This window comes from Coenobita brevimanus, chromosome 11 (genome assembly GCF_032717465.1).
Source record: "Coenobita brevimanus isolate Jiangsu-jjx chromosome 11, ASM3271746v2, whole genome shotgun sequence".
Lineage (NCBI taxonomy): Eukaryota > Metazoa > Arthropoda > Malacostraca > Decapoda > Coenobitidae > Coenobita > Coenobita brevimanus.
Window position 1 is genome coordinate 4,005,470 of NC_136964.1, and position 25,618 is coordinate 4,031,087.

The window sequence follows — 25,618 nt, forward strand, 5'->3', positions numbered from 1 at the left end:
ATCAGGTACGTTTATGTAAAGCTACAGAACGTGGTGAATGTTTTTTGCATATCAGATGGAGCTGGGATTCTGGGGGCTTGAACTGATGAGTGAATGGAAGCATGGCCCACTGGACTGGGCAATACTGGACTGTCTGGACATTGCTACTCCTCACCCTGCCCTAGGGTGGGAAGGGAGGTCCAGATGATGATGATGATGATGATGATGATGATGATGATGATGATGATTTGTACATCCAGCCTACATCTATCAATCTACCATACCTTGAGATAGGCCATCGTTAACAGGGGTAGTAACGTAAAAGGAACGAGGTATAATAAGGCTGGCTGGGCCGCCTTGAAGACCTCTGATGACACGGTGGCAGTTAACAGTCCCAAGAAGTAGCCAATTAACGAGCAGTGGAAGTAACTGTAATTAGACAAAATAATTAGGGCAGTCAGTAGACAGAAGATAATACGGGTAGTCTGGGGTAATTATGGGTAGTCAAGAGTCATTACAATTCAATAGAAGTTATTAGGGAGTAATGAAGTCATTAGAGGTTGTTACAGGTCCATTAAGGAAGCCGGAGTTCACTAAGTTGTTCAAGGTCATTTAGGGAAGTTAAAGGGTAATTAACAGTTAATAATCATCTGGGGTAGTTAGAGAGTAATTACAGGTAAATTTGGATAGTTACAAGGTAATTAGAGACCAACTTAGGTAGTTAGAGGTTAATCAGAGGTCATTTAGGGTAGTTAGGGGGTCATTAAAGGTCATTAATGGTATTTAAGGGTAATTTGGTCATTTAGGGTAGTTAGGGGAAAGTCATTAAAGGGTAATTAACCCTATCCCGTTAAGGGGTGAGCTTAAATTCTGGCTGTGGCGCGTAACTCTTGCTCGAGAGCTTTCAGAACAGTCGCATAGAGATATTTTACTTCTAACACTCATAGGAATGTTACTATTCATCATAGAAAGGCCACTTTGGTCTCATTTTGAAGATGAAGACTTTAGCTCTGTTGTACATTGTTCAGAAAGACAATATATACAAAATAAAATTCAAAAAAAGTGAGTATTAGCTGACATACTAAAAGAGTTACACTATCCTTTAAAAAAATATTTGCCCCCAAAAAACTATTCAAGAAGTAATAATATTTTTAGCTTCGATACGTAGCAGAATAAATTTCCTTTCCAATAATGCATCATTTGTTATATTTTTTTAAATAATAACACTGCATATATATGTGAGAAAAAGGATCATAAGTGTTTGGTGGGAAGTCAAGAGGTGTACATCCTACCTGTGAGGAACCTCACACCACACTGAGCCAAGCAAACCAAGTGAACACGCACGCACCAGCTGTGGCAGGCTTAGCTCCACCCACTTTTGTCCGTCATCCAACAAATATGACGACTATCTAAATATTTCTTTAGAGCTTACATCGGATGACGGGCAGTGTTGTCATACTGACGTCAGAGGCTGACAAATGCATGACGACCCAGGTCGTCATTGATATGTCTAAGGGCTAAGGGTAGTTAGTGGTTGTTACAGGGTAATTACCATAGTTAGGGTCATTATATCATTAACCCCTTAACCGCGGGGCGTCACTTTCGTGACGCTTGGGAGCAAGGGATCATACCGCGGGGCGTTGCTTTTGTGATTCTGTGTTATTTTGAATTCACCCGGGCTTCCAAGTGGGGGCTTGTATCATCTATCAGTACTGCCAATGTCCAACACTAGTCAGCACTCCTAATCTCATCTGTACTCCCATCCATTGTTGACAATTTAGCCATTTCTCCCCATTCTTGACTCCCCTCCCTACCCCCCCTCCATTACCCTATCCTCTTGCCTGCCCGGCCGTGCTACGCTAAGTAAATCTTCCCTGGAATTTTTCACTGATTTCATCCATTGAAATAAGCCCTATGTCCTATTCTTATACCAAATAATATATACAAGAAAGAAATAAGGTAAGTGAGAGTGCTAAACACCTGGAATTGGCTAATTATCACCTGACAACACCTCACGTGCACTCGTTCGCTAATTTTCGCTGTTTTTTTCCCCTTGAAATATGCCCTATAATCTATTTTCGTAATAAATATACATGTAAGGAGGGAAGGGAGAAGCCTAAGTGATATTTACATTCACCTGGAACTACCTAATTTATAATGTATTGTCTAGATTTCCTGCCAATCATATCAGTGCTAAACAAAGATGTTTCAAGATCTAACATTGGTAGCTCTGAAAATATATCTCCTAAGTAGGCCTCTAATCTATTTTCGAAATAAATATACATGTAAGGAGGGAAGGGAGAAGCCTAAGTGATATTTACATTCACCTGGAACTACCAAATTTATAATGTATTGTCTAGATTTCCTGCCAATCATATCAGTGCTAGACTTGGCTGTTTCAAGAAGTAATACTGGTAACCCTGAATAACCCCTTAGCAGGCCTCCACGCTAGCCCTCCGTTATCAGGTTACTCTCAACTTCCGAAGTGAGAGTACGTATGTTTCTTCTTGCTGACTTCAAGGCCTTTTTTCACCCCCATGCAAATGGCCCTGTGACCTTTACCCCCTACTAAACCTCGTGTGGAAAGAGGTAAAGGGCTGACAATTGATAAAAGAGTGACTACGATCTTTCTATTGAGTAAAACAGTGCAAGTGGAATTGTAAATAATGTGTAAATAATGTGTAAACAGCAAGTGAAAGTAATGAATGTAAATATACGTGAACAATGGAAAACAGTTTTATAAGTTATTTCAAGTGACAGTGCACAACACAGTGTAAATAAAATAGAAATGTAAATAACGTAAATAAAATAGAGAACGTAAATAGAAATGTAAATGAGTAGTATTATAAGAATACGAGTATATACCCTAGGAGTAATGAAAGTGAAAGTTTCACTCTAGCATGTCTGAATGCTATGAGTTATGAGAGTGAAGATGAAAGTGACATTCACTCTCAATGCCAGTATACAGGACGAGAAAGTGAATGCTACGTATTTTACTGAAAGAAATTGAATCCCTACAGTGACAATAAACTAATACTACTGAAGGAAACTTATGAATAAAGACTGTAGATATATATAAGTGTTATATAGTAATAGAAATATAAAGTGTGAGGGGTTTTATGAATAATAAATGACAGACTACTAAGAGCGAACTAGTGCCAGTGCGACGATCAGACGCGCTCGTAATTTCCATTGCTTTCACAGTGTTTTTTTTTTTTAGTATGGATCCCAAACTACTTGAAAATTGTAGAATAGTGTTTATAGTGTTTGTATCTGGCTGTGGTAATCATATTACGGGTTGTCGGGAAGTGTAAAGTGGAGACTTCGTTACCCTACTTCAGAGGTCTCCACAAGTCCTACGGTAACTGACGAAGGCTCAACAATCATTCCAGGAGAAAGCTGAAGGTATGTGCCATAAGCATATGTAATTTTATTATACTAGGACTAATAACTGATTTTGGGCAAATATTTTTTGAGAGTCTGTCGGAGCCCAAATAACCCCGCGGCACACGCAAGTCATTGGTAAACAAGCCCGCGGTGTAGGGGTTAAAGGGCAATTAAGGTTAACAGAGGGTAATTAGGGTAGTAAGTGGCCAATTAGGGCAGTCAGAGGTCATTATAACTATTATCAACATTATTATCTTTAATATGATCATAAATACCATCATTATTATCACTATCATCATTGGACAAGGGAGACAGATTAACAGATAGATATATACACAGGCAGACAGACAGATAGATATAGATAAAGTACTGCAGACAGATAGACTTACAGATAGATAGACAGGTAGATGGAGAGTCAGAAGGAAGATGAGATAGGGAGACATGGGAGAGACAGACTGCCAGGTAAATAGACAGACAGGCAGGTAGACAGATAGACAGGTTAGTTGCCAGGTAGAAATAGGTATAGATAAACAGACTGACAGAGATAGACAGACAGACTGACAGTGAGAGAGAAAGATATGGATGATGAGACAGTGACAGAGACAGATTGATGGACAGACAGACAGGTAGGCAGATGGATAGACAGAATGACAGAGGAGGAGGAGGAGGAAAATAATGAGAGAGAGAGACAGACAGACAGACACAAAGACAGAGAGATAGACAAGAGACAGATAGATAGGTAGACAGACAGCCAGATAGACAGGTAGACTGATAGATAAGAGTCAGAAGGAAGATGATGAGAGAGAGGGGAAGTCAGTGAGACAGATAGGTAGGTAGCCCGGTAAACAGCCAGTGAGACAGATAGATAGATACATAAATAGATGGTCAAAAGGAAGATGAGAGAGGGAATACATACATAGCTGGATAGATAGACAGCTGGACAGACAAACAGACAGATAAATAGACAGCATGATAGACAGATTCCCAAATAGCAAGAATGATCGATAGATAGATAGATACCTAATCTTGCTGAGGTGGGAGGGGGGGGGAGGGACACCAGCCTCTGCCGAAAGTAGCTGTGCTTTTTTGTAGGCATCATAGCGAAGGACAAAACACAGCAGAAGACCCGGCATTACCTGGGGAAAAAGGGGTCATTAGGCTCGATCTCTAGCAGCACAAAAATTTTTAGAAATAAATGGACTGAAGGAGAGACCAATTTAAGGACCTAGGTTAACTGGTACATGCTCAGTCTCCAGTACTGAAGGCTCAATCTCTAGCAGCAAAGGCTCAGTCTCTAGTGGCACAAGAAAACTTTACTTATGAGAAACAGATTGGAGGGTTGATATGACTAGTAACCAAGGATAGTGAGTGACTATTAACCAAGGAAAATGACTAGGCTCGATCTCTAGCAGCACATGAGGGCCAGTAATCAAGGAGACTGAAATGCTTTTATGTAGGCATCATATCAAAGGACAGGACACAACACACCACCTGGCATTACCTGCAATAAAGGGGCAAATTAGGCTAAATCTCTTGCAGCAAAGGCTCAATCTCTAGCAGCAGAATGGAAACTTTACCAACAGAAGAGACTGATTAGGAGGGATAATTTACAGGTATATGCTTGATCTATAACAGCATAGGCTCGATCTCTAGCAGCACATTAAAAAAACTGTTGTTAATGGGGAAAATTATATTAGTAGGATGATTTGGCTAGTACCCAATGAGACTGGGTGACTAGTAACCAAGGAGACTGAATAGATAGGCTCAATCTCTAGCAGCACATAAGAAATAATAACCAACGAGACTGACATGCTTTTCACAGGCATATTAGCAAAGGACAAAATAGCAAAATATCCGGCATTACTTGCAATAAAGGGGGCAATTAGGCTCAATCTCTAGCAGCAAAGGCTGAACCTCTAGCAGCAAAAGCTTGATCTCTAGCACCACACAAGAAAATTTTGCTACTATGAAACAGACTGGAGGGTTGATTTGTCTGGGAATAAAGTGGGTCATTAGGATCGATTTCTAGCACCAGGCTCAATCTCTAGCAGAAAAGGCTTGATCACCAGCAGCACATAACGAAAATTTTGCTAACAGGAGGGACTGACCAGGGTAGATAAAAAGATAAACAAAATGACAATTTGGGGGGATAATCTAGAGGTACAGGCTCGATCTCCAGGATCAAAGGTTCAATCTCTAGCAGCTCATATAAAAAATTTTGCCATGGGAATCAGACTGGAGTGATGATTTAGAGGTACGTGCTTGATCTCTGGCAGCATGGACTCAGTCTCTAACAACACCCATTTTTTTTTTTTTTTTTTTTTTTTAATGCTTGATCTCTAGCAGCAAACAAGAATTTTTGAAATAATTTTACATGCTTGACCTCCAGCAGTTCAGGCTTGATCTCTAGCCACACAGGCTCAATCTCTAGCAGCATATATTTTTTTTTTTTATGATATGCTCAATCTCTAGCAACATATATAGACTAGTAACCAAGGAGACTGGGTACTCACAATATCTCCCAGGCCCAGCATGGAGAAGTGTCCAGTATTATGCATGGAGGGAAACACCAATTTGCCAGGGAGGGACAGCTTGGGAGCCTGTCTCCCAACGCCGCCCAAATGCAGCTTCCTGGCCATGGCTCCCACTGGGTTGTCCGCCGGCCTGGTGGCCACCTGAGGGACAGACGGAGAGAACGGGCAGGGAGAGAGAGAGAGAGAGAGAGATGGATGGACAGATAAGCAGATATAGAAATACAGATGTTTAGATAGATGGATTGATAGATAGACAGATGGACAGACAGATAGCGAGGGATGAAGGGAGGGAGAGGGTGAGGGAGGGAGTGGTGGTGGTGGTGGTGATAATGATGGTGATGGTGGAGAGAGGGGGGACAAGACAAATGGATAGGTAGATAGGGAGTTAGGGATGAAGAAGATGGAAAGGGGGGAGAGAGAGAGAGAGAGAGAGAGATTTATATTACAATTATTATTATTATTATTATTATCTATCTATCTATCTATTGCCAAACGCCATATTCCCGTAAGGAGTGGCTATTTGACTTTGAGTTATTTGTTTTACGGGGAGGGGCACTAACCCTCCACCAACCCACTTGCTGACACGTAGGGAGAACGTATGATTTGGTTATATGGTTACCACCCAGCACTGTAAATGGTTTCTTGGCTTACAGGACACCATATTGTTTGTTACTCAATGTAAAGCCATGTGTAAAGGAAAGAAAAGCAATAAGAAGTGACAGGAAAGATGGGAGAACTAGGAAGAGAGGAGGACAGAAAAAAAAAATAATGATAAAGGCTAAGGAAGAAGCAGGCAGCACTACATCAAGTGAGTGGATTATTATTATTATTATTATTATTATTAATTATTATTATAACCATCATCATCACACATACACTCCTAATCTCTCTCTCTCTCTCTTCATCAATCTCTCACCCATCTAAACACACATAATCATCATCCCTCTCTACCTCTCCTAGTCAGTCTCTCCTCTCCTTCCTCTCCTGGTCGATCTCTACCTCTCCTAGTTAGTCTTTCACCCATTTAAAATCAGCCATATACAAAATTATCATCATCATCATCATCAATATCCCACCACCCCATCCCTCCATCTCACATCCACTCTCTACCTCTCCCAGTCAGTCTCTCACCCATCTAAACAATCAAGATCATCCCTCCACACACTCCTAGTCAGTCTCTCTGTTCCTCCTCTCCTATTCAGTCTCTACCACTCCTAGTCTCTCTCTCAGCCATCCAAGCACACATGCATCATCATTTCTCCATCTCACATCCACTCTAACTCTCTTAGTCAGTCTCTTCTCCCTCCCTCCTCTCCTGGTCAGTCTCTTCTCCCTCCCTCCTCTCCTGGTCAGTCTATTCTCCCTCCCTCCTCTCCTGGTCAGTCTTTTCTCTCTCCCTCCCTCCTCCCCTAGTCAGTCTTTTCTCTCTCCCTCCTCTCCTCTCTCCCTTCCTCCTCTTCTAGTCAGTCTCTTCTCTCTCCCTCCTCTCCTAGCCAGTCTCTCACCCATCCCAGCACACATAATCATCATCATCTCCATCTCACATCCACTCTATCCTAGTCAGCCTCTCCTCTCTCCCTCCCTCCTCTCCCAGTCAGTCTCTACTCACCTTCACCATCACATTGGCATTAAAGAGATAGGAAGAGAAAAAGACCCAGAACACGTCGTAGATAAGTAGGCCAGTGAGCAGAAGGGTAGATACTTTGAGGCTGGGTAGACGCACAAACGCAATGAAGGCCACACACAGCCCCATCCCCATTGCTGAAAGTAGATACGGCTGGATGAGTGGTAGATTTTTTTTGCAAAAGAAGAAGGAAACAAAGGCGAGGAGTCTGCAAACCATTCCTTCCAGGAAAAAAACAAATACAATACAAAAGAGAGCTAAATTACAGATCCATTCATTTTAAGATGCCTGGACACACTGCATTTGAAAGTCTGGAAATCATAGGAAGTAGGAAATACAGACACAGGGAGACAGTTCCAGAGTTGACCTGTTGCATTAATGAAGGACTGAGAGTAATGGATAACTCTTGCATTAGAGAGTTGGACGGAAAAGAGTTTGTTGCAGGATGGGTGTTACACGCCCGCCGTAGTGATGGAGGGGTGCAAGCAAATAGTCCAGAGGAGCAGTGGCTACTGAAGTAGCAATAGAAAAGAGATAAATATGCAACAGTGCAGCGAAGAGACAGTGGTTGAAGGGGGCCAGTAGGAGGAGGAGAGTTAATGAGACAAAAAGCCTTTGACTCCACCTTGTTGAGAAGAGCTGTATGTGGGAAGCCTACCCACACATGAGAGTTGTACTCTACACAGGGGAGAATAAAACCCGTGTATAAAGTCAACAACCGTGTAGGGGTAAAGAAGGCACGGAGTCGGCTCAGATTAACTGGTAAAGGGACGGTACATTATTGGTAGATTAATGGGTAGATCAGTAGTAGATTAATGGGTGGATTATTGGAAGATGAAGATAGAGGAGTGGTAGATTATGGGCAGATTAATAAGTAGATGAGTGGTAGATAATCAGCAGCTTAATAGGTAGGTGAGTGGTAGATTACTGGTAGATAAATGGGTAGATGAGTGGTAGATTAACGGATGGGTAGATAAGGCAGATCATTGGTAAATAAGTAGCAGATTATTGGCAGGGTGAGTGGTAGATTATTGGTAGATTAACAGGTAGATGAGTAGTAGATTATTGGTAGATTAATGGGTAGATGAGTGGTATATTACTGGTAAATAAGTAGTAGATCAATGTGTATATTACTGGTAGATTATTCTGAGTGGTAGATTATTGGTAGATTAACAAGTAGATGAGTAGTAGATTATTGGTAGATTAATGGGTAGATGAGTGGTAGATTACTGGTAAATAAGTAGTAGATGAATGTGTATATTATTGGTAGATTATTGATAGGTTAATGGGTAGATGAGCAGTATACTGGTAGATTAATGGGTAGATGAGTGGTAGATAAACACTTGTACAGTATAAATAACTAAAAACATTCATTCATCATCTAATCCAGTGTTGCCCCATGAGTGTAAGAGACCGGGGCTAGGCAAGTTGGTCTTGACTTTACGATGAGAGTGACCAGCCTCATCCCTGAATGGCATTATGTGTGCAATAAACCCCAACCGCCCCTTGGATACAGATCAGTGGGCAGATTAGTAGAAACACACCACCAGATAAATAATAATGGTAGATATAAAGGTAGATAAATAGTATACTGATAGGTAGAAAAAAAGGAAATAATAATAATAAATCACTTAGGAAAAGGTGTTAGGGAGAAACTGACTAATAACCAAAGAGACTGGGTGGGTAGGGGCACTAGTAACCAAGGAGACTGCTTGGGTAAGGGACTAGAAACCAAGGAGACTAACTCCTACCTGTATAATAAGCAAAATAAATCACTTTAGAAAGGGTGTTAGGAATATTTTTGGGAGGACCAGCCACCAAGATCAGGTTTTTGGATATATTTTGGACTAGTAACCAAGGAGACTGGGCAGGAAAGACTAGTAACCAAGGAGACTGAACAGGAAGGACTAGTAACCAAAGAGACTCATTCCTAGCTACATATCACAGAGGAGGTGTAATGCAGAAAATAAATCACTCAGGAAAAGGTATTAGGGGTAGTTTCTGACCTGTAACTAGCAACCATGGATTACTATATTTTGGACCAGTAACCAAGGAGATTCACCATCCATCAGCAGTCAGTGTCCAGTCATCATTCAGATACAGACAAAATAATAAGTCACTCAGGGACAGGTGTCAAGGGGTAGTAACCAAAGATATTTCTACTAGTAATCAAGGAGACTCACCGTCCATCAGCAGCCAGTGTCCGGTCATCACCCAGATACACACAATGGTAACAGACAGACAAAATGCCATTAACTCTGCACCGGTGAACCGCCCACACACACCAAATGAAATCCTGTGTGGAAAAATGCATATTAAAACACCTATATGGAAATAAAACACACACACACACATACACACACAAGCATACATATACAGTATAGATATGCACTCAAACACACAAATATACATATACACATACACATATACAGCAACAAAACTCACTCTCTCTCTCTCTCTCTCTCACACACACACACACACACACACACACACACACATACATACATACATACACCAAACAATGTCCTGTGTGAAAATACACATTAAAACACCAAAATGGAAACAAACACATAAACACAGAGGAATATGTACACACACACAGAAATACATATGCAAGCATAGAAATACATACACATACAGTACATATGTACACTCACAGACAGACATACACCTGTACATACAAACCAAATGATATCCTGTGGAAAAAATCACATTAAAATATGTTCATGGAACTAAAAACAAGATAATATGTACAAACATATGCACACAGAAAAAAAAAACACATACATATACTGGGAGTGGAAATTGTGGACGAGCACAGAAAAAAGTTAGACCCAGAAGTGATGTACATGCCACCATGGACCAGCGCATGGAACAGGGATGAGTATGAACAGTTAATGAGCGAGTCTCTAGATATGCTATGGAAGATAACTGAACAGGGAAAAAGACTGCTGCTAGTGGGTGATTTTAATTGCAGAGAGGTCAATTGGGAAGGAACTGATGCAGGGAACAATGTGGAAACCTTGAGGTATAAAATGATGGAGCTGATAACAGAAAATATGTTCATTCATTCATTCATCATCTGATCCAGTGTTGCCCCATGAGGAGCATAGAAGCCCGGGGCTAGGCAAGCTGGTCCTGACATTTAAGATAAGAGTGACCACCTCACTCATCCTGAGTGGTATTACGTAAGAAATAAATCCCGACCACCCCTTGGATGTAAACCAGCACGGCCCAATCCAGTTGGAGCACCTTAATTACCTACTGAACCACCAGGCACTGTAAGTTGGTTATATGGTTACCACCCATCTTAGTAAATGATAGCCAGGTTTACAGGAAACCATTTGGCTTGTCACTCCGTGCAGTCACCCATAGACAGAAGGAAAAGGAAAGAATGAAGGAAACAATGACAGAAGAGGTAGGAAGGAAACAAGGAAGGAAGAGATAATACAATTGGTTACAGAAAACACAAGAATTAGGAAAGATAATAAACCATCAAGATTGGATCTTATTATTACAAGAAACTGTTACGATATACAGAAATTACCAGTGGTGGGCAGCGCAAACGAAGAAGGACTTGCGCAAGCGCAATGCACAATCAACAGTTCACTACCTAGCACAAGTGCGCATTCTGACAAATATTTAGCTTGAGCAATGTCGCAAAGCGCAATCGCAAACCATTTGCATATATTTGTGGGAATTACTGTAAAATATTGAGATATTTAAATAAAATAGCATACTTACTTTTATTCATTATTATTATTTTCTATTATTTGTAATTTGTGCAAGTGCGCAATCTAATATTTAGCTTGTGCAAAGTTGCTAAGCGCTAACACAAACCATTTGCATACATTTGTGGGAATTACTGTAAAATATATATGGCGATATTTAAATAAATTAGCATACTTACTTTTATTTATTATTATTCTATTTATCTATTGCCAGTGCCAGACGCCGTAATCCCGTAAGGGGTGGCCACTGACCACAAACAAGCAACAAATCGCCTCCATGTCACCCTGTCCCCCCCCCATTTCACTGCCCTGCTCCCAGTTCACACCCCCCTCTCTCACATACTTCTCCACTCCATCCTTCCATCTCATCCTTGGCCTCCCCCTCCCTCTCCCCCCCTCCACTTCACTCACATACACTCTCCTCATCAGTCTCTCACTCTCCATCCTTTCCACATGGCCAAACCACCTCAATGTGTTTCTCCTAACTCTTCCTCACATCCATATCCACACTACAACGATCCTTCACTTCCTCATTTCATTTGTCTGTCTCTCCATGTAACTCCACATGCTCCTCTCAAATAACTCATTTGTTTCCACAGCTCTCACTCTTGACTTCTGTCCCTCCAACAAGCTTCACTTCCATACATTAGAGTTGGTATCTCACATTACTGTCATGAAGTAACTTTTTCACTTCCATGCTCACTTCCCTGTTTCTTATCACTGCTTTCAGGGAACCAGAAACCTTTCTTCCTTGTTGTACCCTTCCAAGCACTTCAGCCTCTAAACTTCCATTCTTTCTCATCAGTCATCAACTCATCACAATATCCAAGCACTTAAACACACATTTTCCATTCCCTCCTCATCCAACCTCACTGTACAATCCCTGGCTTCACTTCTCTCCAAGAGCATAACTTTACTCTTCCCTACATTCACCTTTAGATTTATTATTACTATATTCTATTATATTTAATTTTTATTATTTTATTATTATTTTAATTTTCCTGTAACTCAGACCTTGACTTTGCACATTTAGTGTAATAAAATGATTCACTCTGCACACTTAGGTGACTAAGGAGATAGGACTGGCGCAAGGCGTCGTTACTTGTTAACTCGTGGAAGTTCAAACAAAGTGAACGAGGTGCGGAGCGGGACAGGAAAACAAAGGCTGTGATGTTGCCAGTTTTACTTTTAACTGCATTTTCGCAAGACAATTTATTTAATAATGCAATATAGATATACAACAGCATATATAAGTCTTTACAAAAAATAAAAAAGCGTGAAAACATATTATTTAAATCAAATATCCACAGCCTAATAAATTATTAGGCTATGGATATTGATTTAAATAATATGTTTTCATGATTTTTGTAAGGAGTTGCATATGCTACTCTTAAAAAATAATGTATATTTATTATTATTTACTACTACTAATAATTTAAAAATATTCTATCTATCTATCTATTGCCAGACGCCTCAATCCCGTTTGGGGTGGCCACAAACAAATCGCCTCCAAGTCGCCCTGTCCCCCACCATTTCACTGCCCTGCTCCCAACTCACACCCCCCTCTCTCATATACCTCTCCACCCCATCCCTCCATCTCATCCTCAGCCTCCCCCTCCCTCTTCCCCCCTCCACCTCACTCACATACAATCTCTTCGTCAATCTTTCACCCTCCATCCTCTCCACATGGCCAAACCACCTCAGTGTGTTCCTCATAACGTTTCCTATCACATCCACATCCACACCACAACGTTCCTTTATATCCTCATTCGTCAGCCTGTCTCTCCACGTGACTCCACAGGCTCCTCTTAAATAACTCATTTCCACTGCTCTCACTCTTGACTTGTGTCCTTCCAACAATGTCCAAGCTTCACTTCCATACATTAGACTTGGTATCACAATACTGTCATGTAGTAACTTTTTCACTTCCATGCTCACTTCCCTGTTTCTTATCACTGCTTTCAAAGAACCAGCAACCTTTCTTCCCTGCTGCACCCTTTCAAGCACTTCACCCTCCAAACCTCCATCCTTACTCATCACACTACCCAAGTACTTAAACGTACTCACATTTTCCAATTCCTCACCATCCAACCTCGCTGTACATTCACTAACTTCACCTCTCTCAAAGACCATCACTTTACTCTTCCCTACATTCACCTTTAGATTCCGTTTCTTACACACTCTCTCAAACTCATCCACCAAGCCCTGCAGCTCCCCTTCGTCTTCACTCAACAACACAGTATCATCTGCAAACAACAGTACAGGGAGTTTCCAAACACTGTCCTCTCTCACCAGGGCCACTCCAACATCCACTACCCTACCTTGTACCTCTTTTATTACCCCATCCATGTACAGATTGAACAACCATGGAGACATGACACATCCCTGTTTCAACCCAACTTTCAAAGAGAAAAATTCACTTAGTTCACCATCCACATGCACTGCAGCCTTCGCACCATCGTACATACTCTTCACAGCATTCAACAACTTCCCATCTACTCCATATATTCTTAACACTTTCCACAATCCTTGTCTATCCACCCTGTCATATGCTTTCTCCAAATCCATGAAAGCCGCATACAACTTCTTTCCCTTCTCTGGAAACTTTTCCACTAAAGATCTAAGAATGAATATCTGATCTACACAACCTCTTCCCTTCCTAAAGCCTCCCTGTTCTTCTCCAACTAATTTCTCTGTTCTTTCTCTAACTCTGTCTATAAGTATCCTACCATACACTTTTCCTATTATACTAAGAAGACAAATGTCCCTATGATTACCACACACTTCTTTTTCCCCTTTTCCTTTGTACAAGGGAATAATTATACCTGACTTCCAATCCTCCGGGACTCTACCTTCCTCCCAGGCCAATCTGCACATCTCCCACATCCATTCTACTACTATCTCTCCCCCATGCTTCAGCATTTCACCACACACTCCATCAATTCCTGGGGCTTTCCCCAATTTAACTTTCTTCATTGCTTCCACAACTTCTATCCTACTGATTTCTTCCTGTCTTCTCACCTCCCTCCTTCTCCCAGCCATTCCCCAGCCACTTATATTCGCATTACTTCCATCCTCTACGTTCAACAATTCCTTAAAGTGTTCTCTCCATCTGCTCACTTTTTCTCCCTTCTCGACTAGTAATCTACCATTTTTATCTTTCACTCACCTGCTAACTTCACTTCCACCCTGTCTTACTCTTTTCACTTCTCTCCAGAACATTTTCTTACAGTCCCTCCACTTTACACTCAAATTCCTTCCAAATTCCTCATCCACTCTCTTCTTACTCTCTCTTACTAATCTTTTCACCTCTCTCTTTCTTTCCACATATAACTCTCTCTTCCGCCTCTCAACTTCTTCCACGCCCCTATTTCTCATCCATTCATTGTATGCTTTCTTCTTTTGTGCCACAGCCTGTTTCACCTCTTCAGTCCACCACGCTGTTCCTTGCACCCCCCTCCGTCTTCTCTTCCTTCCACACACCTTCCATGTCTCCCATCTGCTCCAATTCATATTTGCCCAATTGTTCCTCCACTTCTCTCTTATATTCTGCCTTTTTCTCATCCTCTTGTAACCTTTCCACTCTCCTTGCAACTACTCCTTCCTCTCGTCTTTCCCTTCTTCTATTCCTCCATCTTACTTGCATTCTAATTCTGGCCACCACCAAGTAGTGGTCAGAAAGTCCACTCCCCCAGCCTCTATACACTCTTGCATCCTTTACACATCTTCGCATCCTTTCATCCACACACACATAATCAATCATTGCCTTCCTTTCATTAAATTCACCACCCACCCTTCTCATCACTCGCCATGTATACCTGTGGATCATTTTATGCCTGAAGAGGGTATTGGCTATCACCAACCCCCTCCCAGCACAAATGTCCACTAACGCACTCCCATTCTCATCTATCTCAGCAGGCACACCCCACTCACCAACTATTCCATCCACCTTCACATTCCCAACTTTACCATTCATATCACCAATCAAAAACACTCTATCATTCCTTCCAAACTTTTCCATGCACACTTCCACATTTGTCCAGAACTCTTCTCTCACTCTTCTAGCACGATCTTGCGTTGGTGCATACACACACACAATCGCCCACATTTGTATTCCAACTTTCAACTTTACCCACACAATCCTTGACCCAACTGATCCATACTGTCTTATGCTCTTCTTCCATCTTTTACTCACAACTATACATACTCCTTCCTTTGCCCTCTCATTCTCACCTACTCCTGCACATATACCCCATCCATACTCCCATTCTCTCACACTTTCTCCTCTCCATTTTGTTTCAGTGATTCCACATACATCCACTTTCGCACCCTCAAGCACCTGGACAATCTCTCTCTCTTTCACCTCATCATTCGCTCCTCTTACATTCCACGTACTCATTACCAAGTCCTTTGTCCGGTCCTGGGTCGTCATCGTTTGGTTAGTCCTTATCCGAGGCTTCTTGTTTGTTTTTTTAGTTAGTTGTTTTCCGCGGAGGGGCACTAACCCTCCGCCAACCCTTTTAGTCGCCTTTTACGACAAGCAGGGATACTGGGGGAGTATTCTTGAAAACCCCCCTACCCCCAGGGGTATCTCTGTTGAAGCATTTTTAAAAATGCTACTACCCTCCTTCCCTCCCCCCACCAACCCACCCTTGCGACCCACCCGAACCTCCCCCATCCATCGTCCAGCCATGCAGGAAGCTCCCAAGACCATGTGTCCCTTGGATTGCGCAATGCGCAATCCACAGGGCAGATGCGCAAGGCAGGTGCGCAAGCGCAAATTTAGTTGTGCAAGCACAACCAAGTTTGCGCTTGCGCACCCGCCTTTTCATGTGCACAAGTGCAATATTGCGCATGGTCTCATGCGATGCGCAATGCGCAAACAATATTCACCGGAATGCAAGGGTGCACAATTGCGCTTTGCGCAAGTGTTTGCGCACCTGCCCAGCACTGGAAATTACAGTATCATTGCCCCCAAGGAAAGAGTGACCACCTGGTTAGGGAGATGGAAGTACAGTATTGGGTGGGGACATGGGAAAAAGAGAAGAGACACATCAACATAATAGATATAACTATGGGAGAGCAGTAATATTTTGGAAATATGGACTGGAGCAATATGGAGAGGAGGAAAAATATCCAGGAGAAATATAATATCTTTATGAAAATATATGAGGAGGGAGTCATAAACCATGTTCCTAAAGTTGCTGCAGAAATGAAAGACAGAAAGAAAGATTGGTTTAATAAAAGATGTAGGGAGGCACTTGAAATTAGGAATAAAGCATGGGATAAAGTAACAAAATTATATACTGAAAAAGCATGGAAGGAGTACAAAGAAGTACAAAATGAATATGTAAGAAAAAAAAAAGAAGGGAGTCGTTTTCGTTTTTAAAGGCTCCAACATGCTTGCACGTGTCGGCCTTGGTCACCTAATGGCAGCTCTCCATGCTGCACGATCCATTGCAGCCTCCCTGTTCAGTCCCTTAACCCTGAGGTCACACTTAATGACCTCGTCACATGTCTTTCTCGGTCTACCCCTCATAACCCCACCCCAATATTAACACTTCTCACCTTCCTCACCCAATTATCATCCCCCATCCTCTCCACATGTCCAAACCATCTCAATCTACCTCTCCTCATCACAACACCAACACACTCTAGTCTCATCCTACCTCTCAACTCTTCCACCGTAAACCCAGCCCCCACTGACCTTGGGCGAAGGGACGCACTACACATCCACCTACTCATTGTCATTTCTGTACGTCTGAGCCGGCGAATATCCTCCTCCTTCAATGCCCAGGTCTCACTACCATACAGCATTACACTCCTAACACATGCTGCATACAAAGACCCCCTAGCACGTAGGGAAAGTCCTCTCAACATCAGGAGAGGCAAGAGCTCCCAGAACTTCTTCCAACCACTTCTCACCCTAGCCACAGAGCCAGCTCCAGCCCCACCTCCAGCACACAACATGTCTCCCAAATAACAAAACTCTTCCACACACTCAAGTGATTCACCAGCAAGTTCAATCCTTTCACATCTGACAATCTCCACCTGCTCTCCCCGACACCCCGTACACATAAAATCAGCATTATCTCGCAGTCTACCTCTGATACCACTACATCTCTTATGCACCCATTTATCACAAACACCGCACAAGATGGAATTACTTCCCACGCCTACCTACCTACCTATTTACTGCCAGATGCCATAATTCCGTAAGGGGTGACCATTTGACTTTGAGTTAGTTGTTTTACGGGAAGGGGCACTAACCCTCCACCAACCCACTTGTTGACATGTAGGGAGCACGTATGGTTTGGTTATATGGTTACCACCCAGGGTTGTAAATGGTTTCTTGGCTTACAGGAAACCATTTGGCTTGTCACTCAATGTAAAGCCACCTGTAAAGGAAAGAAAAGCAATAAGAAGTGAAAGGGAAGATGGGAGAAATAGGAGGAGAGGAGGGCAGGCACAGAAAAAGAATGATAAAGGCTAACGAAGGAGTAGGCAGCAATACATCAAGTGCCCTTGTGGCAAAATGCACATGACCACTCTCCCTCGTCTTTGACAGTACCGCCACCAACCCTAGATATCATCACTTTTGTATTACTGTATCTGCATTTACCCTTAAGCCCTTGTGCCCCATACCATCTCTCCACTTCCTAAACCTTTCCTCCGCCTCCCTTTCGTTCTCTGCAATCAACACCAAATCATCAGCATACAACAACTCCCACGGGAGTCCGTTTCTAAAGTCACGCGAAAGGGCTTCAAGTACCATAATAAACAACATGGGACTCAAAACTGACCCCTGATGTACACCAACATTCACGGAAAACTCACAGTAAAATGAGAACAAAGAACAGCATAATGAGACTGAGAGATGGTGATTAATATATGAAAAAGAAGAGGAAATGTGTGACATAATGAATGATAAATTGAAATCAGTATTTGTAACAGAAGAGGAATTCCTAGAACCTGTAGCAGAGATGCAACCCTGATATTGGAAACGATAACAGTTGCGGGAAATGAGATGCTTCAGTTGATGAAGGACACAAAGGTCCAGATGAAGTAGCTGGTTGGATCTTGAATGTGCAGACCAGGTAGTGAGGTCTATCTATGATATTATAAGGTTTTCCACGGAAAGTGGAGAGCTACCTACTGAATGGAAAAGAGCAAGTATAGTTCCAATTTATATAGGTGGTGACAGGGAGTACCTGCTTAACTACAGACTGGTCTCCCTCACTAGTATATTCTGCAAACTATGTGAAAATGTCATTAGAAAATGATGGATAACATTCCACGAAGGGCATATGGTAATAATGTCTAAGCAATTTGGATTTAGAGAAGGGTCATCTTGTGTTACAAACTTGCTGGGCTTCTACAGAGTGATAGACACAGTTCAAGAACAGGAAGGATGGGTAGACTATTCACATGGATTTAAAGAAGGCTTTCATAGAGTGCCGCACAGAATATTATGAAAACTGAAAACCTACGGAGGTGTACATGGGAAACTGATGAAATCGATGGAAAATTATCTGATGGAAAGACAAATGAGAACTGTAATTAGAGATCAGTTTCCCCAGTGGAAAAAGGTAACTAGTTGAGTGCCCCTGGGTTCGGTGTAGGCCCCAATCATGTTCTTGATATACTGTATATAAATGACATGCCTGATGGGTTGAGAACTTGAGTACTTATATGAGTTTATTTGCTGATGATCCAAAATTTATGAAACATATTAAAGGTGTAAACTGCTGTAAGGAATTGCAAAAAGATCTAGATAAACTCTACAAGTGAAGTACATGTAGAAAATGGAATTCAATACTGTAGTAATAAATGTCATTTACTGGAAATGGGAGTCAGTGATAAGAGACCAAGGTATGGGTATAAGATGGGAGATGAAATAATATGGAAGGCAAATGAAGAAAAGAACCTTGGTGTGATTGTACAGGATAACTTATCGCCAGAAATGAGAGGCACGAAAATTCTTGCCGCAGCCTCCACAAACCCACACCATCCACTACACTACACGGTAGCATATCCACACACACCAAGGAATCTCAAAACAAGACCTGGCACACAATATCATACACATACACCGTCATCTCTCTCCCTTCTCCTGCCTCAAACCAGTTTCCAGAAGCATATCCATGCTCAAACCACTCACCACTCCATTCAGTCACTCAAAGACAACTCACAGTTGCATGCACAGCCTCTTGATATCCACCCTTCCGAATCCTACCTCCCTTGTGAGGACAGGGTCCACCTGGCCAGGCTGAGATCTGGGCATCATCCAGCCCTCTTGAGTTATCAGAAAAGGCTGGATGACTCCGTTGCTGATGCTTGTCCACAATGCAACACAGCACCCCATACTATTAAGCACATTATGGAAGACTGCACTGCACACAATCACCTGCACCAACAACACAACATACACTGCTTAAGACCTCTGTGGGAAAGCCTGGTCTCACTGTGGCCTTCCTTAGGGAGTCGGGGCTGTCTGGCCACTGTCTGGCCAGACTGCCTAGGGAACAACTACTACTACTACTACCTATTGCCAGAGAAACATATAAATAGGATTACCGGAGGAACTTATGGGCTACTGACTAACATGACAGTGGCCTTTAATTATAAGGATGAACATATATTGAGTGAGCTAACAGCGGCCATGATAAGAATGAGACTGGAATGTGCAGCGGTCATATGGTCACCACACTTGAAAAAGCACGTGAGTAAACTAGAAAGAATACAAACGATAGCCACAAAACTGACACCAAGCTTAAGGGAGTTTTCTTATGAGGAGAGACTGAAAAAACTGAAATTGCCAATCCTGAGAGAAAGAAGAGGGAAGGGAGAGTTGATTGCAATGTTTAGAGGAGTTGGGGGAATAGAATGTGTAGAAAGAGAGGACCTCGTTGTGACAGATAGGAAATGAATTCAAGTTGATGAAAAGTTGATGCCCCAGTGATGTAATTTTGTCTGCCAAACACAGCTATCCTGTTTTCATTTCATTTTCATTTTTGAAGGCTCTAACATGCTTGCATGCGTCGGCCTTGGTCGCCTAATGGCGGTTCTCCATGTTGCTCGATCTCTGGCAGCTTCCCTATTTAGTCCCTTAACCCTGAGGTCACACTCAATGACCTCGTCACTGACAATTGGAATAATTAGAGGGAGAGGTGATGCGAGCAGAGAGCATCCATGTGTTTAAATCTAGACTGGATGATAAATATTTGTAGAAAAGAGACAGGACAACACAAGCTTAGCTCAAATCCTGTATAATGCAATTAGGTAAATACATACCCATGGACACACATTCTTACACTCATACCATAGGATATTCTGTGGAAAAAAAACATTAAAAAATGTATGTATCTTTCACATATACTGTATGTACACATGCAAACATACACTATTATATACACTCAGACACAGAAATATATACACACACATGTACACCCACAGCCACACATAGCTACATACACACACATATATGTACACACACAACAAATGAGATCCTGTGAAAAAACACCTATCAAAACACTGATAAAAACATGGACACAGAATTAAAAGATACATAGAAACAGGTACACAAGCATACATACACAAAGACACACAGATATATACACCTCAAGGTACATACACAAACATATACATACAAACATACACACACACTAAACATTATCCTATGAAGAAAACAACCAATATGTACATATAAACAAAACACACATACATACAAACACACACACACACTCCTAGTCAGTCTCTCATTCTTGCCACCGCTCCATCTCGTCCTTGGTCTTTCCCTCCACATCACTTACACACATACACTCCCTTACTTAATTTCTCCCCTTCTAGTCAGTCTCCTGCTCTCCTAGTCAGTCCCTCCCTCTCTCTTAGTCAGTCTCTCAAGCCCACAAACACCATAAAACATCATAAAATAAATAAAATCCCTACAGTGGAATCTCCTAAACCACGCAATCTCAAAGAGCTGATTCATGATGCTGTTCACAGCATTATGCAACAGCTTGCAGTATCGGTAACCTGCGGAAACTGCACAAAATTCGTCAAAAAAGACACTTTTCCGATGCATCAAGCAATATGCGCCACCATTACCTCACGCCCACGCATCTTGCCAGGCGTAAACCAATTGCAGTCAAGCATAGCAATCACTAAACCAATCATATTCAAGCACAGCACATGCTATAAGCCAATCACAGCGCTTCCCTTCCACGCCAAGCATGGACTCGTGAACTTGACACCCCGGCACCCAGCTCAATGCATTGTCTCCTCTCTGTTGTTGGCGTGTGATTCCAGTGTGGTTTATGAGAGGAATTTTTTTTTACCCCGTGCTTCCTCTGCCTGCCCAGTGTTACCATGGCCGATCATAACCCTCCTATGCCTACAAAGTCTTCAAGGAGGGGGAAGAAGAAGAAGATGCCAACATTAACTTACACCCAAAAGTGAGATGTAATAAGGATGATTGACAGCAGTGAGAAGAAAGCCAAAGTTGCCCACCATTAGATTCAACAAGATAATTCTTTACCAGACGGGCGTGATGATTCCACCTATATTATAACAAACGCATTAACTCAAATTAATTTTGGTACATATGCAACACAGACTGTTAACTGTTGAATTGTGACTGCAAGAAGTATGTGGAAAAAAACAAAATACAGTAAAACCTCACCATAACAGACTACCAGGAGCCCAAGCCATTCCAAAAAAAGGAGAAATTCTAAGAAAAGTGACATCCAGACTTCCCCCTGCTAACCCATACTTTTTCCGATATATCAGACATTAGTCCAGATCACACCAATGGTTTTTAAACTGTTTTCACAACCATTCCAGTACTGTACTGTACTGTATTATACATTCACTACAATAATCAAATGGCATAATATATACAGTATAATGATACTGTACCTATACACTGATAACCATTTCATTTATTTACCTTATTGTGGTGAACATTGCTGAAGAAATGGTAAAGCAGTCCGAACTGCTTCTGGTTTTATTGGACTTTTTCCAATATACAGTATAAGAATTTAGTCCGGTAGCTCCATGATTCCAATAAAAGTAAATTCCAGTCTACTGATGTCCGTTACATCGAGGTTATACTGTATACCTATTTTAGAGTATAGTAATCCCTGCAATAATCGGATGCCCAATACCCGGACACCCCAGTTTCCGGACATTTTGGGCCCGGGCCTTCGGAACCCCAAAATGCCCAAAAAATGTAAAAAAGCAAAATAAAAAAATCCGACATTTTTTTCAACCGCATTTTGAACTTGGCACATGGCGCCGTACAGCTATGTTTGCCACGTAGCTGTGGCCCCCGGCTTCCTCTCCTCCCCAGTTCCCGCCTAACTACCGTCGTGACTAGAAGCTCATCGCAATGGCTTCTACACGTGCTCGTTTTTGTGAATAAACAGTGAATAAACTGCAATACCTCACCACTAAACCACATGCGAATTTACAGTGTTGTGCAGTGTTAAGAAATTAGAATTCAGAGTGCAAAGGATTAACCCTTTCTTTACCGAAATGCATTTGAGAGTACATGTGTACTTTCGTTTTTAAAGGCATTAAGGTACCGAGAAAATTTGGAAGTACTGTACACATGTACTGTACTCCCGAACATCATGGTAGTCTGCACGGCTTTGCTGCCTTGGTATGGCTCTTATAATCCTTCCACGTGGTTTTCAGCTACAGAAAAAGCTGGACTATATGGTAACACTCCTTTTTTCTCGACCAATGATAACATTATTATGTCATATATACGTCATGAAACCTCACTAGTTTCGACCAATTGTAAACTGTGTATATGATGTAATTTCTCAGGCACCAATCAGATTATCAGCTTCCCCACCACGCACACCTCCCCAACGAGTCTGGAACTATTTTTCAAGTAAATTTGTGACTGATGACTTAGTGTGCCTGCAGCCTTGGAAGGAATGTATACTCTGCGCTAAACCCCGCCACAGACCCCGTTATACAGAAACACATCGTCAAGTGATGAGGAAGAGGATTTTACCCTCCATTTAGACAGTGATGTGGATGAATCTGATAAAGAGTGGTTGTCTGAGGAAAATGATGATGATCCATTGTATGAGCCGGATGAATGTGAGGGTGGGAACACGGACGACAGTGAAAGTTGTGTGTCGAATGTGTCTGCCTTGAGTTCTGACTCCTCTTCAGCTCCTCACACATTTATGTTACTGAGTAACCCTTTTCCAGACAAAAGACCTAATGATTTGCCGAATGTGGTGGAAGATTTTCCGAGTGTGCATCCAGAAGGAATTTATCAAAATGAAAATCACCTCTACAGTGCATCTGATTGTTTCATGTTGTTTATGACAAACGAGACAGTGCAAAACATTTGTTCTTGGACAAACGCATGTGCAGACAAATTTTTCACTGAGAACCCAACAAAAAGCAAGAGGAATTTCATGGGTAGGAGATGGGTTATTTTAACTGAAAGTGAGTTTTTTGTGTTTCTTTCCCTGCAACTTCTCATGGGAATAACAACGTTGCCAAGAATCTCAGATTATTGAAGAAAGTCTGTGCTTTGCCATGGGCCCCCAGTGTTCAGTGCTGTTATGAGGATGAACAGATTCATGCAGATATTACGATTTGTGAGGTATTCTCACCTTGCTGCTTTTATTCCCAGGCAACCCATTTCAAGACTACAAAGCTTCTTTGAGATGCTGTGTGAAAAGTGTATGTTGTACTTTTCTGCTGGTAAAAACTTCGTGGTGGATGAGTCACTGATTCTGTACAAAGGAAGACTATGTTTTAGGCAGTATATGAAGGCAAAAAGAAAGCATTTAGGGTTGAAACTTTCTGCCCTTTGCCCAAGTTCACCAGACGCAAGGGGATATACAATAAACTCTGTAATATCCGGACACCCAATTCCCGGACACTCCAATTTACGGACATTTTGAGCCAGCCCCTTCTGAACCCCCAAAGGATCAAAAAACCAAAAAAAAAAAAAAAAAAAAAAAAAATCTGAATGTTTTTTCCCACCCATAATTTGAAATTGGCACGCGGCACCAAATTGCTGTGTTTACCACGGCCACTGGCCCCCTGCTGTTCATCCCCCCTCCCCAGTTACTGCCTAACTACCCTCATGAGTAGATGCTCATCGCAATGGATGTCGCACGTACTTGTTTTTGTGAATAAATGGTGAATAAAGTGCAATACCTCGCCACTAGACCACATGAGAATTTACAGTGTTGTGCTGTGTTAAGAAATTAGAATTTAGAGTGCAAAGGATTAAGTGTGGAGTGCAAACTGGTGGTTGAAACTGGAGGTTGAAACTGGCATGGTGCAATTAAGAACAGAATGTGCAGTGTTAAATAATTATACAGTGCAAATAATTAAGTGCAGCACAACACTGGATTACTGTATGTGCTTCGAGAGCATTTTCACCACTGCCAGAGCCTTAGAGGAGGTGACCACAGATGTGCTGTAAGTACCCTGTACACTGCTAAATATTTTCCATCCTCACTTCTAATTCCTCATTCTCTGGTTCCTTTTCATTTATTTCATGCTTTATGCCCCTTACTGGTGTGAATAGGGTCTTAAATAGGTGCTATGCATGTCCAATAGCAAGTTATGTAGGTGTTTTTCTGAGTTAGGCTGGGTTAGGGTCCATAAGTACCAGTCAAGGAGGCAGGGGCCCAATATCCGGATGGGCCCAATTTCTAGACATGCCTTTGACTGTATTACATCGGATATTGGGAAGATTACTGTATGTGGAATTTTTGTTTGTATATCCCTAGACTTTACGAGAGTCTCCTTCAAGACCCTGACCTTACAGCCCTTTCCAAGTCTGAGCATGTGCCAGTTCACCTGACGAAACCTTTACTGTATCAAGGACGACACGTAGTGGTGGACAACTGGTACACCTCTCTGACACTTGTTGAGTATTTGCTCCACAAAATACTCTGACCACTGGGATCATCAGACCCAACAGAGGTATCCCTGTTGAGGTCAAGGAACAGAGACTGAAACAGACGCAGGCTGTGTTTGCCAGAAAAGATGATGTAGTGGTGATGAAATTTTGTGATAGAAAATTAGTTCACGTGATAAGCTCGAAGTATGAGGCAGGATTATGTTGAAAAGTCAAGTTACCTGAAAGGTTGTGAACAGGAGATGGTGAAAAAAAACACATTACCCATCCAAAAGTACACTGAACAAATGTGGTCAGAGGACAGTGTTGATCAGTTACTTGAACCTTATGATCCCACTAGAAAATGTCACACATGGTTCAAAAAGCTAGCTCTGCATATGATAACAAGAATGATGCTAAATGCTCGAGTGATTTATCAAAATCTCCACCCACTTGAAAAAGCTATCGAGTATCGTGA

General features: G+C 41.9%; 1 protein-coding gene across 4 annotated transcripts in view; it reads right to left on the reverse strand.

Annotated features, from left to right (window-relative positions):
• LOC145411770 (signal peptide peptidase-like 3) overlaps positions 1 to 25,618 on the reverse strand; it is a 116,337-nt gene that overhangs the window by 15,090 nt on the left and 75,629 nt on the right. For all 4 annotated transcript variants that reach the window (XM_080281741.1, XM_080281747.1, XM_080281739.1 and 1 more), the window contains 5 exons: positions 9,708 to 9,820; positions 7,510 to 7,661; positions 5,880 to 6,041; positions 4,387 to 4,502; positions 264 to 408 (listed from right to left, as the gene is read on the reverse strand). In XM_080281741.1, coding sequence (XP_080137867.1) covers positions 264 to 408; positions 4,387 to 4,502; positions 5,880 to 6,041; positions 7,510 to 7,661; positions 9,708 to 9,820 — 688 coding nt within the window. The remainder of the gene's footprint in view (positions 1 to 263; positions 409 to 4,386; positions 4,503 to 5,879; positions 6,042 to 7,509; positions 7,662 to 9,707; positions 9,821 to 25,618) is intronic.